Genomic DNA, 15,002 nt, shown 5'->3' on the forward strand with positions numbered 1-15,002 from the left:
TGGTGTTCACTTTTTACTGCAGATCTTTTATAAACAAAACAAAAAGGAAACTCTTCTGCAAACAGATTTTCTGGTACAACATGAGCATTGTTTGCATAGAGCAAACAATGGAGCATTGACTTTACAACAGGTATACAAAGGCAGGGAAACGATTCCCACAGCAGAATTCATCCATGTCTCCATGGATTCATCCACAAATATGTGCCTCCAAGCTGGCTGACACCACAAAGAGGCCGTGAGATGCAGGAGCACAGCTGTGAGGTTTTGCTGAAAATGGTTTTTTGGGATTGCAGTTACTAGGAGAGCACACGTGTGCATGTTCATGAAAAACAGAAATGTGGAAGTTTAGCTTCTGTAAATTAGATCTGTCTTCTGAGTACTTAAGTAGAACAGAACTCTGAAACAGTGTGTGGCAACTTCTAATGCAAAGAAACCACACACTGAGACATCACTGGGTTGCAGAACCATCAGCCCCTCATTCTGTCACTGAAATTCACCAAAACCCAAGTAAAATAAAACACTGATATAGTGTTAAGAAGAGGAATCATTTATTACAGGATAAGCTCCACCCAATGTGCATACGATTCTCTACAAGTGCATTGCTTATATACAGTCACCACATGCATATTTTAAGTGCCCATTACCATAAAACCCTCCCTATGCTCCCAGGTTCAGGTTTTTTATAGCCTTGTTTTGGCTGTAGCTGCATTCCTAAGCCAGTTGTTTTAGGAATTCAATATATCCTTGCTGAGAAAGCAGCTCCTGCATACCCCATTTCTTTTTGCTAAAAGTACAAACACACAGCAGAAATTGGATTAACCCCTTTGGTATCATTTCCCTCGTTTGAAACATCTCAAATTCCTTAAGGCCATTTGATAGGTTCCAATTCAATTTCTATCTATAGTCACCTATAGACCAGCAAGATTATGACTGATCATTTTGCAAACACAACCAATAGCAATGGCAATAATTATTACAACTACAATTGCAGTTACCATGGTTTCCAGCATTCCAGCCAGCCTTCCTTTCAGGGACTATCAGGCTATTCGTTGAAGAATTTTATTGAACCAATTAGTTTCAGGATAGCATTGCTCTCCTCAGCAACTGGCTACATTCTGTGGTCTTTTGAGATCTGTTACATTTGGGATGTGTACACAACGTTTTCTATCCAGTTTTAAATATCCACTACCCCCTTGTTCTTTGGTCAGCAATAGATCTAAGGCCGTTCTGTTTTGTAATGTCAGATTATCATATTGAATCACCATTGACAGAGTTATAGGGACAATTCCCCAGGAACAGGTTCCCCTGCTGAACTGGGGATAGGGAGGCAGGCTGTAATGCTGGACAGATTGTGCATCTCACCAAACCCTTGGGTTCAAGACAACATTACATTTTCTTCAACACCTCCACCTAAAGACAAAATAATTCCCATAAATATTAGTCATTACATTTTGCTGATTGTTTACAGATGTCTTCAACATTTTCAGCCACAAGGGTCCAGTGTTTTCCACTGTCCACTCTCAGCTGGGAGACCTCTGAATTCAAGTGCCGTGTATCCAGGAGTTAATTCCTTTCACTTTCACAGCTGGTCTTGTAGTCACCCGAAGCAGATACGGTCCTTTCCACTGCTCCTGAAGTGGATCAGGTATCCAGATCTGGATGTGTATGTGATCCCCAGGCTGAAATGAGTGAACTGGGCCATGTAGGGTAAGAGGTTCTGAGAGAACAACAAACCTTTTTTGTTCATTCAAGGGTTTCCCTAATAAAATTAAATATTGTTCTATTCCCTGATTCCTAAATTATTCCTCAGATCCAGGGAAATTTGCAGCAGAATATGATCCCCCAAACATCAATTCATATAGGCTCACCTAGGTTAGTTTGGGGCTGTACTCTTAACTCATAGCAAGCCTAGTGGTAACAGCTGTGGCCATTTTAAGAAAGCTTCCTGACATATTTTGCCAATCTGTCTCTTTAAAGTTTGATTCATTCACTCAACCCTTGCACTAGATTGCAGTCTCCATGGAGTATGTAAATCCCAACTTACACCCAACTGCTTACTAAGTTGCTGTAACACCTCAGATATAAAATGGGGTCCCCTATCAGATGACATCCCAATAGGAACTAAAAACCAGGGTATGATCTCTTTGAGGAATAGCTTAGTAAATTTCCTGACCTTGTTGGTGCAACAGGGGAAAACTTCTGGCCACCTGGAAAAGGTGTCCAATAAATAATACAGGAGATAACCTGCATTGTTGTTGTTGTTGTGTTAGCTCAGGAAAAACAATTTGCCAGTAATCCCTGGAGGTGTTTCCTCTTTTAGTGATCCATGGAGGCAGTCTTTTTGAATTTCAAAGGATTACTTTTAAGACGTATCAGGCATTTTTCTGTAACAGACATGGCACTTTTTGTCATAGGGACACTGGTATCTGAGTCCTCGGACCAGTCACCAGAGCACTGATTCCCCAGTGGGTTTGCTGGTATTTCTCCTTGACAGTTTGCAACATGACTTGTGGTGGGACTATGATCTGGGTGTTGGGAGTTACCAGCCATCCACCCTCCCTGTTCTGGGCTTTTAGGTAAGTAGCTAATTTTAAATCTGCCTGACTATATCCAGGGCTAACTTCTGGGAGTGAAAAACTTTCTTAGGTATTAATGCCAGGATGCCTTTTTGTGCAATCTCTTGCAGATTAATCTGCAAGTCTGTTTCCTACAAGGATTTGGGAATCTCCATGCTGGTATGCCCTGCAGTGTAGTACAGACATTCTCTGGGCAGCTGGGTGGCATCAAGGAAGGACAATATTTCTTGTGTATATTAATCAGAGATCCCTGTGCTGTTAATAGACCTCTTTCCTTCCATATGGTTCCACGGGCATGAACAACTCTTAAAGCATATTTTGAATCAGTCCATATGTTTACTCTTCCTCCTGCTGCCAATTCCAGGGCTCTTCACAGCACTATGAGCTCTGTCTTTTGTGCTGAGGTGTCCATGGGCAGTGGTGCAGCTTCTGTTACCTTGGTTGGTGTTACTATGGCATAGCTAGCTTTTTATTTTCCATCTTGCACCAAGCCACTTCCTTCTGTAAAGAACTCTGGATCTTCAGTTGGTGCCTCTTGTAGGTCTGGTCAGCTCACATAAACTCTCTCCACTGTGTGTAGGCGATCGAGGGTCTGCTGCTCTTCTTGCATCGGGATGTTCAGGAGTTGGGCTGGATTTGCCACTGTGGTTACTTTCAACTCCACATCTTCTTGCTCCACTAGAACAGTCTGATATTTCAGCATACAGCCCGGGGAAAGCCAATGCCCCCCTTTTTGGCAAAACACAGTGGTTATGGTGTGTGAAGGATACTGTACTATCATTTGTCCCAAAGCGAATTTCATGGCCTCTTGGATGAGGAGAACAGTCACTGCTACAGCTCGCAGGCATCTGGGGCATCCCTGGCTGACCTTATCCAGTTGTTTTAAAAAGCACCCCACAGGCCTCTTGAAGTTTCCCACCTTCTGAGCCAGAACTCCAGAGATGAGGTGCTGTCATTCCCGGCCAAAAATCTCAAAGGGCTTTGTTAAGTCTGGAAGTCCTAAGGCAGGTGCAGACATCAAGGCCATCTTTAGAACACGTGTTCACTCTCAGGAGTCCAAATCAAAGGTCCTTCCAGGGCCTCTTTTGAAAGCTCAGTAATTTGACCAGAAGTCCATAATTTAAAACCCACAATCTTCACCATCCAGCCATAGCCAGGAATGATGTTAAATTTCAGACAATTGCAGGTTAGGGAATTGGCCAGATGGCCTCTTTTCTGTCCATTCCAAATTTCCATGGTCCTGGTATTATTTCAGACCCTATTATTCCAGACCTAGAAGGTAAATTGCTGCCTCATGATTTGAGCTTTTTCCCAAAATACCTCGTAACCTCCCTGGCCTAGGAAATTTAGAAGACTGATAGTCAATTCCATGCACTTATCATTAGTTTCAGTTGCTAGTAAGATATCAACATACTGCAGGAACAAGCCTTCAGAGGACTCCTTTTTCCAGGTCTCTAATTCTTTTGCTAGTTGCTTCACAAAAATAGACTATTTTTAAATCCTTCTGGTAACACAGTCCAAGGTAAGCTGAGTCTTCCTACCAGTCTGAGTATTTTCCCATTCAAAGGCAAAAATGCCCTGGCTTTGCTTATCAAGAGGTATGCAAAAGAAGGCATCCTTCAAACCTATCACTGTAAACCATTGGTGATACTCTGTAAGGGATGTTAACAGGGTAAAGGGATTGGCTACAACAGGGTGGATATCCAGAAATATTTGATTGATTGCTTGTAGGTCCTGTACCAACCTGTACTGACTCATCCCAGGCTTTTTAACTGGCAAAATGGGAGTGTTCTGACTTATATTCTATCAATAATCCAAATTCCCTGAAATCTTCAGTTAGATCCTCGATTCCCCTCCTAGTTACTAATTTTAAAGGATATTGTTTCTACTTTATTGGTTTTGATCCAGGTATTAGGGTAACAGTTACAGGCTGAGCTTGTTGGGAATGGTCTGGAGTTCCACTGGTCCAAATCAAGGGTGTTTTACTGCATTTTCTGTTGTTTCTGGTATTCCTCCAAAACTGTCTGGTCCCAGTGTTCCCTGCAACATAAAAGTCTTTGCCTCAATGGCTTTAGTCTCAGGTACCAATAATTGCACTCTTCCATCTTTAAATAAAATCCGTGCCTCCAAATTACTTAGCAGGTCACTTCCTAACAGAGGAACTAGACGTCCAGGCATAAGTAAAAATTGGTGTTATCCACTCTTGGCCGAACTTAAAGTTAATAGGGTTAAAAATGTTTGGTTTTCCTCTTTCCCTGTTGCACCAACAACATTTACAGTTTCTTGTTTTAATTTTCCATGATTTGTATTTAATACCTGTGATAGGTGTTTTGAGATAAATTCGTGTTCTATATGTTATAAACTATAAACCGTATTACAAGCAGAGGGTTCCCACCAAACTGTGGAAACTCTCCCACTTGCCAAGACTGATTTGCAATCGTAGAGACTCCAGACAATAGCAGGGCAAAGCCCAGGTTAGCAACCAAAAGGAATGGCCAAACAGGAGATGTCCCATCCATCAAGGAAGAGCCACCTGCCTCCTCCGCTGATTAACACATGATACCAGTCTAGAAGAGGAAGACCCAGAGATGTCGCTGTCAGCATCCCAATGCCGACTTCTCGGAACCCCATTCAGATGCCTGATCCTGCTGGGAAGAAGCGTTCAGAACCAAGTGGCCAGAGAAAGAAAACACGTGAATATGTGCAGCAGATATGAACTAACAATAAAACTGCCTTGGGGGAGAAAAACTCTATGAAACCTGCCCACTGGATCTAGGCGATCGTGAACGGGGAGAACTGGTTCATTCGTGACCATCTCTACGTTCACCCAACTTCGATAACTCGGGATTAAGGTTGTCTCTTTTATTGTGGTGTTGCGGGTTAAGTTTCCTGTAGAATTTTTCCCCCCCCCAAGTTGCTAGGAGACTAAATGCTGAGTGTTTAACCTGGACAAAAAGAAGCTGATCACTCAGTTTGGGGGAGGGAGAAAAGCTCCTGGAGAGAGAGCTGAGGGTGGGGGTCTCGCGGCTCTCGTCTTCTGGGGAGCACGGATCGGGGACGGCTGGCTGCTGGAGTCCGCGGTTAACGGAGGAGTCTGGTCCTGGGAATTCTACCATCTGTTGGAGCACCCAGGAATTCGGAGTTTTCTTCGCTGTCCTGCTGGATTTTGGGTCAGCCGGGTCCAGCCGCTGCGGCTTCTCCAGCACTGCCAACTTTGCCTGCCGAGGACACCCCCTGCCTGCGGAGGACAGTCCACCGCGCCCAGCTTCCAGCCATCAGCGCCGGAGCTTCCACCGTTTGCCCTCGGGGTTCTTGGTTCTGTTTTACTATTATTATAATTGCTGTTAGGTTTTTTTGTCTGTCCTGTTATATTTACTAGTAAAGGACTGTTTTTCTTTTTCCCCATAGCTCTGACTAAAAAATGTTTTTTTAATCATCCAAATTATAATAACATGGAGGGAAGGATTTGAATTCCTCATTTCCTGGAGAGGCCTGCCTCTCCTTAGCAGACACCTGTCTTTTCAAACCAAGACATGTGGCTATTTCAGATTGTTATTTTTAAAAATGGCAAAATAAAATTACTTTATATTAAATTGGCTGTTGATTATCCATAACAGTTGGTGCCATGACTCGGATGCAATTTTGGTGCTACAGGATCCAATCTATTCAGGGGGTGCCCCGCTGATTTCAGTGGCCTGACAGTGGGAAACCCCATAGAACCGATTGTATCATGAACCACTTTAGGCCAGAGCCACAATAAAAGAGGAGGGGCAGGTCAGAGTCAAGAGCTCTCAGAGAACTCAGGGAAGACTAGGAAGGTCTTCAGGAGCCGCGGCAGTCATTTTTACTTGTAAAATTCTACGTGCACGAAGAGCCCACGCAAGAAGATGAACTGTGAGTATTGCTGGTTGAGTAGGTGTGATTGAACGTGTGAGTGAGACACGATATTACCACGGAGCAAGTGTGGGCCCCACGGTCGCAGTTCCACTCTCCCGCGAGGGACGTGGTCGGCCAAGGAGGAAGTGTTCACAGCGGGGTAAAACTCATCTCACGCGTCAAGCCCAAAACTCGGGGAGTTCGGGGGATCGGTCACGGGAAGCCAAAAGGGAAGGGACGTTCTTTGGAGTTTGGGAACGCGTAAACTTTTTGGCTTAGGACTTAGTAAAGTCCGGAATGGGGAGGAGGAGGAGGAGAGATAGAGAGCTCATTACCGGCTGAAAACCCGCAGTCCAGTTCACTGAAGGGGTAAGTAGTCCGGTAATTCAGACCCCACTTAAGTTAAAAGATTCAGGTAGAGAACCTAACTTTGTTCAGGCAGCCGAGAAAAACACAATGCAGGATCTCTAAAAGGTAAGTGAACTTCTAAATCTAAGAAAAAGATGGGACAATAAAAGAGCAAACCCCAGAAAAAGACACAGGAAAAACATGTGTGTCCTAGGGTGACTGTGTATCCCCCAATCGTCTATTGGGTGCGAAGGGGAGGGGAAGCGTGGTTTGTTTTCCCCCAGGAAAACTCTGCTCCTTGGAGTGACCTTGGAGCAGGGGAGTTAGAACACTGCAAGATGAAAGAAGCTCTGTTTATTCGTTTTTTTCCCTGGGAGTTAGTTAGTTTAGTGCTAGCATAGTTAGACGCTGTAGAATAGCTGATTTTTTTTTTCTTTTTTTTCCCCCTTTTTTTGCCCTCTCCTCGGAACTGTTCCAACCTCTCCGGACTAAGGACCTGGGGGAAGCAACGGGGGCCTCCACAGGGGACCCACCCCACCAAGACCAGCCCTGCATATCCCCTTTTCTCCCAGCACCAGCAGAGACGGAGAGGCAGAGCACAGTGACTATCTTCAAGAGGAGACTTTCTCTTTTTAAGTTTGTTATCCCTCCGTAAGCGGCACAAAGCTCTTGTGACTGGGTATTGTGCTGGGAGTGCTTTGCCTGTTTAATAAACAGGTTTTTTCCACTTCCCTCTGAGGAAGTCTTTTCCCAAACCGGTTGGAGGAAGGGAGGGGGCCTCCCCGTGAGAGGGTTTCTCCCAAATCTGCCTGAAACAAAAAAAAAACTTCCTGGCGCCCAGACGTGGGGCTCGAGAGAGTGGAAAAACCCTGTACTGATTGGTATTTAGCAGTCAGTAACCATGCTGCTTGAACTCATGTCTCTTGGGGTGGGGGCCTTGATGTGTTTTGGACCCTTAGGCTTCTTTGAGGTCTTAATACCTTTGTGGTCCTTAGGTTTATTTGCATATCCAGAGATAGCCCCAATATTGTCATTAATACGCAGTTTTTACAGTAGAGGGACACGGATTAGAGTAGCTATTGGCCTTGGTTTAATGATTATGATTTGTAGGAAGTTTATAAAGGTGCTGAGATCTTTTCCTGGTATGTATGGGTCATGGTTATGGTTATTTACCCTGATTGTGGGAGGAGGAGCAGAGGATGAAGCGTTGCAGTCTTTTGTTTCCTTCTTCTCCTCTGAATCGGTTGAATCAATGTTGGAGAATGCTGAGTTTCCCCTGAGTGTTAAAGAGACCATCTTTCTGGTATGTCATCTGGTAAGCCTCCTCTATAGAGTCTGCAGCTTCTCTAGAATATGGGCTGAGATTTTGTCCTAGGGTAACTTTATGATGCCTGTATCCCCAATCGTCTGTACTGTTTGTGCTGTACATTGAGTCCTGTGCCTTTAAGACTGGTTCTAAGAGCAAGGAGAAGCGCGGAGTTTGTTTTGAGAAAACTGCCCGACTCCTCCACATTCTTCTGCGGATGGGGTGTTCAGCGGAGGCTTGGAGAGACTGCAGGACAGAGATTTTTTTTCTTTGCTTTTAGTTAGTTTCAGCTAGCTAGGGCAGAGAATTTCCCTGGACTGTTTTTTTTTCCTTTTTCTTGGAACTGTTTAAACCTGCTCTGGACTGAAAACCCAGGGGAGCACTGGGGGCTGCACCTGCGGCCCACCGGGGCCTGGCCCTCGGCATTTTCCAGCAGCGCCGGAGGGACCGGGACTGAGGAGACGCTGAGAGAGAGCCGAGCTATACCCACGGCAAGGACTTTCTCAATTTGCCATCTCACTTCAGAAGGAGAGGTTTTATTGTTTCATACTATTCATTCTTTATACTTGTATGCACTTCATTTGTTTAGTAAAATAGTTTTTTCCACTTTTCTCCAAAGAGGGTTTTGGTTTTTTTTTCCGGACCGGTTGGAGGGAGGGGTCACGTGGGTTTGCTTCCTTAGAGGGATCCTATACAGGGGTTTTCTCCCAAATTTGTCCCAAACCAGGACAGATTTCTAGAGGGGCTGATGAAACTCCTGACCCAGGCAGAGGAAATCCTGAGTGGTGTGGAGAATGGGGGGAAATGGGCCAACTCCTCAAGGAATTCTCTGACCCTGTAGTCTGGGATTTTCCATGGGAACAAATTCAGAATCCAGTGGAGCTGGGGAAATACCTGAAAGAGAGGTACCATGATGGCTCTAAGGGGGAAAGGATCGCTGCAGTAAGCTGGGCCCTGGCATATGCTTATCGCACATTGCTAGAGACTGTAGGGCAGCAGACAGAGGCAGGGGGGAAGGGATACAAATCAACAGCTACCCCAGTCACTCAGGCTACAGCCAACACCCCAGTTATGGAGCCAGCAGCTAAACTAGAACCTGAGCCTGAGTCGGCAGCTAAAGCAGACAGTAAGCCTAAGCCCTGGCAGTTGCTCTGGCAAAGAAGCACACAGTCAAAACTGATCGACCAGTGGACAATGATGACCCAAGAGAAGGACCTTCACCAAAATCAGAAGCCAAAGCTTCTAGCACAGGATCAGAAGCGAATATTGATTCCTTTTCCCTGAAGGACCTTCGGGGCCTAAGAAAGGATTACCGGCGACAACCTGATGAATCTATAATTAGTTGGTTAGTCTGTCTTTGGGATGCTGCAGGCGAGGCTACAATTCTGGACGGCACTGAAGCGAGACATCTGGGATCCCTGTCACATGATCCAGTCATCGACCAGGTCAAAATCTGTGGTTGGTACAGGTGTATGTGACCAAGTAGAGCCCTCCAAAAAGGATGTGTCTGTACAGACCCATTCCTGCCCGGAGTGTTTGAGCTTGTCAGTGGCTTCAGGGGATGTTGTGGAGAAGGCCTGCCTACAGTGTGAACAAGTGAATGACCTCCTTTCGCTAGTGGCTGAGCTTAGGGAGGAAGTTGAAAGATTAAGAAGTATCAGAGACAGTGAAAGGGAAATAGACTGGTGGAGTTCAGCCCTTACATCTTTAAGGGAGGCCCACCAGGAGTCAGAGGACCCATATGCCTCTCACTCTCGGGCAATAGAGGGGCACCTGGTAGATGAAGGGGAATGGGAACAGGTCCCTGCTCGGGGTGGTAGTAACAATAATCCCTCCTGCCCTCCATCCCCTAGCCAGGTGCCACTTCAGAATAGATATGAGGCCCTGGATCTAGAGAGCCAGACAGATAATTTAGAAGAAAATTATCTGCCCAGTGAGACTTCCAATTACGACTCGTCTAAAAAACGGATTATTACCTCTAACATCAAGAAAAAAAGAAGGGTGATCGTAGTGGGTGATTCCCTTCTGAGGGGGACAGAAGGCCCCATATGTCGACCTGACCCATCCCACAGGGAGGTCTGCTGCCTCCCTGGAACCCAGGTACGAAACATTACTGAGAGACTTCCTAGGCTGATTCGGCCCTCTGATTATTACCCACTGCTGATACTCCAGGCTGGCAGTGATCAGATTGAAAAAAGGGGTGTCAAGGCAATCAAAAGGGAGTTTAGAGCACTGGGTCAAGAGGTTGATAGGACAGGTATACAAGTAGTGTTCTGCTCAGTTCCTTTGGTGGCAGAGAAAAATGATGAAAGAAATAGGAGAAACCACATCTTTAACAAATGGCTCAAGGGTTGGTGTTATCGGCAAAATTTTGGATTCTTTGATCATGGAGCAACCTTTATGGCACCTGCTCTACTGGAATCAGATGGGATACATCTCTCTGTTAAGGGCAGGAGGTTTTTAGCCCATGAACTGGCAGACCTTATTGAGAGGGCTTTAAACTAGTGTCCTGGGGTGACTGTGTATCCCCAATCGTCTGTTGGGTGCAGGGGGGTAGGGCAAGCGCAGTTTGTTTTTCCCCAGGAAAACTCTGCTCATCGGAGTGACCTTGAAGCGGGGGAGTTGGAACACGGCAAGACAAAAGAAGCTCTGTTGTTTTTTCCCCGGCAGTTAGTTTAGTGCTAGCGTAGTTAGACGCTGTAGAATAGCTGAAGCTTTTTGCCTTTTTTTTTTTCTTTTTCTTTTTTTGTCCTTTTTTTCCTTCCTTTTTGCTTTTTTTGCCCTCTCCTCAGAACTGTTCCAACCTCTCCAGACTAAGGACCTGGGGAAGCACCGGGGGCCTCCACAGGGGACCCACCCCACCAAGACCAGCCCTGCACATCTCCTTTTCTCCCAACGTCAGCGGAGACGGAGCGGTGGAGCACAGTGATGACCCTCAAGAGGAGACTTTCTTTAAGTTTGTTATCCCTCCGTAAGCGGCACGAAGCTCTTGTCATCGGGTATTGTGCTGGGAGTGCTTTGCCTGTTTAATAAACAGGTTTTTTCCACTTCTCTCTGAGGAAATCTTTTTTCCCGAACCGATTGGAGGAGGGGAGGGGGGCCCCGTGGGAGGGTTTCTCGCAAAATCTGCCTGAAACCAGCACAACTAGGTTTGAAGGGGGAAGGGGATGCAACTGGGCTGTGTGGAAGCAGGCCCAAGGATGATAAGACTGTGTTAAGGGAGAAATCAGTAGCCCAGCTAAGGTGCATGTATACCAATGCACGCAGCATGGGTAACAAACAGGCAGAGCTAGAGGCCATGGTGCATCAGCTGAACTATGATATTGTTGCCATCACAGAAACGTGGTGGGATGACTCACATAGTTGGAGCACTGCGCTAGATGGCTACAAGCTCTTCAGAAGAGACAGAAAAGGGAGAAGAGGTGGAGGGGTGGCCCTTTATATTATGGGAGTTTTGGATGTCATAGGTATTGAAACTAATGATGGTGAAGTAGAGTCCCTATGGGTAAAAATTAAGGGGAAAGCCAACAAGGCTGACATCCTCCTGGGAGTCTGCTATCGTCCACCTAATCAGGATGAAGAGGTGGACAACTTATTCTATAAGCAACTGAACAATGTTTCAGGATCATCAGCCCTTGTTCTTGTAGGTGACTTCAACCTACCAGACATCTGCTGGGAACTTAATACAGCAGAAAAACAGCAATCTAGAAAGTTTTTAGAGTGTGTGGAGGATAACTTTTTGTCACAACTGGTGAGCAAGCCCACCAGGGGAGGGACTATGTTAGACCTATTGTTCACAAATAGAGGTGGACTGGTGGGTGATGTGGAGGTTGGAGGCCGCTTGGGGCACAGTGATCATGAAATTATAGAATTCTCGATAATTGGTGAAATAAGGAGAAATATCAATAAGATCTCTACACTGGACTTCCGGAGGGCAGACTCTGGCCTATTTAAGAGACTTATTCAGAGAGTTCCTTGGGAAACAGTCCTTGAAAACAAAGGAGTCCAGGAGAGATGGGTGTGCTTCAAGACGGAAATCTTGAGGGCACAGGAACAGACTGTCCCTGTGTGCCGAAAGATGAGTCGATGAGGCAAACGTCCAGTCTGGATGAGCAATGAGGTTTTGAAGGAACTTAGAAATAAAAAAAAGATGTATCATCTTTTTAAGGAGGGACTGATTTCTCAGGAAGTATTTAAGGGAGCTGCTAGGGCATGTAGAAAAAAAATCAGGGAGGCCAAAGCCCAGTTTGAACTTAACTTGGCAACTTCTGTTAAAAACAATAAAAAAAGTTTTTACAAATATATCAATGATAAAAGGAAGGGTATAACCAACCTCGGTTCCTTATTGGATGAGGCAGGCAACTTAGTAACTAAAGATGAGGAAAAAGCGGAAATGCTTAATGCCTTCTTTGCCTCAGTCTTTATTGGTAGGACAGCTTATCCTCAAGACAACTGTCCTCAGGGGTTGGTAGGTGGTGCCAGGGATCAGAATGGTCCTCTTGTTATCCAAGAGGAGGCAGTCAGAGAACTGCTGGGACACTTGGATATTTATAAATCAATGGAACCAGATGGGATCCACCCTAGGGTGATGAGGGAGCTGGCAGATGAGCTTGCGAAGCCGCTCTCCATCATTTATCAGGAGTCGTGGCTCACTGGCGAGGTTCCAGGCGATTGGAAACTGGCCAATGTGACACCCGTTTACAAAAAAGGTAGGAAGGAGGATCCTGGTAATTACAGGCCAGTTAGCCTGACCTCAGTACCAGGTAAGATAATGGAGCAGTTCATACTGAGTGCTATCACACAGCACTTACAAGATGGCCAGGGTATCAGACCCAGTCAACATGGGTTTACAAAGGGTAGGTCATGTCTGACCAACCTGGTCTCCTTCTATGACCAGGTAACTCGTCTGGTAGATGCAGGAAAGGCTGTGGATGTTGTCTATTTAGACTTCAGCAAGGCCTTTGATACTGTCTCCCACAGCATACTCCTAGATAAGCTGGCAGCCCACGGCTTGGACAGGAGCACTCTTCGCTGGGTTAGGAACTGGCTGGATGGCCGGGCCCAGAGAGTGATGGTGAATGGTGCAGCATCCAGCTGGTGACCAGTCACCAGTGGTGTCCCTCAGGGGTCTGTATTGGGACCAGTTCTATTTAATATTTTTATAGACGACATGGATGAGGGCATTGAGTCCTTCATTAGTAAATTTGCAGACGACACTAAGCTGGGAGCTTGTGTTGATCCATTGGAAGGGAGGAGGCCTCTGCAGAGAGACCTAGATCGGTTGGATGAATGGGCAGAGTCCAACAGCATGAAGTTTAATAAGTCTAAGTGTCGAGTTCTACATTTTGGCCACAAAAATCCCCTACAGCGTTACAGGCTGGGGACAGTGTGGCTGGACAGTGTTCAGGCAGAAAGGGACCTGGGGGTGCTGGTCGACAGCCAGTTAGATATGAGCCAGCAATGTGCCTTGGTGGCCAAGAAGGCCAATGGCATCCTGGCCTGCATTAGGAATTGTGTGACCAGCAGGAGTAGGGAGGTCATTCTTCCCCTGTACTCGGCACTGGTGAGACCACATCTTGAGTGCTGTGTCCAGTTCTGGGCCCCTCAGTTCAGGAAGGATATTGAGATGCTTGAGCGTGTCCAGAGGAGGGCAACGAAGCTGGTGAGGGGCTTGGAACACAAGCCCTATGAGGAACGTTTGAAGGAGCTGGGGTTGTTTAGCCTGGAGAAGAGGAGGCTTAGAGGTGACCTTATTACTCTCTACAACTTCCTGAAAGGAGGTTGTAGACAGGTGGGGGTTGGTCTCTTCCACCAGGCAGCAACTGACAGAACAAGGGGACACAGTCTCAAGCTACGTCAGGGAAGGTACAGGTTAGATATTAGGAAAAAAATTTTCACTGAAAGAATAATAAAGCACTGGAATTGTCTTCCCAGGGAGGTGGTGGAGTCACCATCTCTGGATGTGTTTAAAAAAAGACTGGACATGGCACTTAGTGCTATAGTCTAGTTGAGGTGTTAAGGCATAGGTTGGACTTGATGATCTTAGAGGTCTCTTCCAACCTCATTATTCTGTGATTCTGTGATGATGAGAGAGGCTAGTCCTTGCAGTCTCTGGGTACGGGTCCTAGGAAGTGTGGCAGAAAGATATTTGTGTGCAGATGATCTCTATATGCAGCAAACCCCATGGAAGACCATAAAACAAGGGACTCAACGCTTGAGAGAAATGGCAGTAGCAGAGATGGTCTTCTCAGATGACATAAACACTAGGAACCCAGACTTGGTATCATGTACATCTGTGATGTGGTGAAAATTTATACGACTCAGGCCATTAGAATATGCTTCTGCTTTAGCAGTAATGAAGCGGGAGGACGTGGAGGAGACGGTGCTTGATATGGCAAAGAAGCTCCGAGCATATGCAGATGTTGTGCATGGCCCAACACACGCCAGGATCGCAGCTGTAGAAACACGTCTACAGAAACTAGAGGATAAGATAGATGAGAATCATAAGAAACTCAGGGAGGAGACTAGAGAGGACCTTCTCCAAATCTCAGCAGTACAGATCAGAGGTTCTGGTACCCAACGCAGATGCTCCCCGGGTGGGGAGAGAGGATACACTCCACGTGCTGAGCTGTGGTTCTTCCTGCAGGATTGCGGAGAAAATATGAACAGATGGGATGGGATGGAAAATCTATGGCTCCCCTGGCACAACGGGTGTGTGAATTGAAGGAAGGCAAGACTCAAAGAGGGAGTTCCACCAAAAGGGAAGCGGCTCCAGTTGCCTGTAGCTGAAGTGCCAGGTATGACGATCATGACATGTCCAACCCCCTTGAAGGAACTTTTAAGACATACGCTCAAAGGAAAGAAGGATAACCAGGCTTAGAGGGGCCCTGCCTCTA

The 15,002-nt window shown here is 46.1% G+C and overlaps 1 protein-coding gene across 2 annotated transcripts in view; it reads right to left on the reverse strand.

Moving 5' to 3' along the window:
- Positions 1-559: 559 nt before the first annotated feature.
- LOC120760931 (uncharacterized) overlaps positions 560-15,002 on the reverse strand; it is a 33,042-nt gene continuing 18,599 nt past the window's right edge. Inside the window, exon 2 of one of the 2 annotated variants that reach the window (XR_005703511.2) lies at positions 560-4,616. Coding sequence is in view for 1 of the 2 variants with exons in the window: in XM_040081712.2 (XP_039937646.1) it covers positions 5,174-5,221 (48 nt within the window). In the remaining variant the exon portion in view is untranslated. Of the gene's footprint in view, positions 5,222-15,002 lie in introns of both variants that reach the window. The other variant, XM_040081712.2, reaches the window with a different exon arrangement.

This window comes from Hirundo rustica, chromosome 18 (genome assembly GCF_015227805.2).
Source record: "Hirundo rustica isolate bHirRus1 chromosome 18, bHirRus1.pri.v3, whole genome shotgun sequence".
NCBI classification, from domain to species: Eukaryota; Metazoa; Chordata; class Aves; order Passeriformes; family Hirundinidae; genus Hirundo; species Hirundo rustica.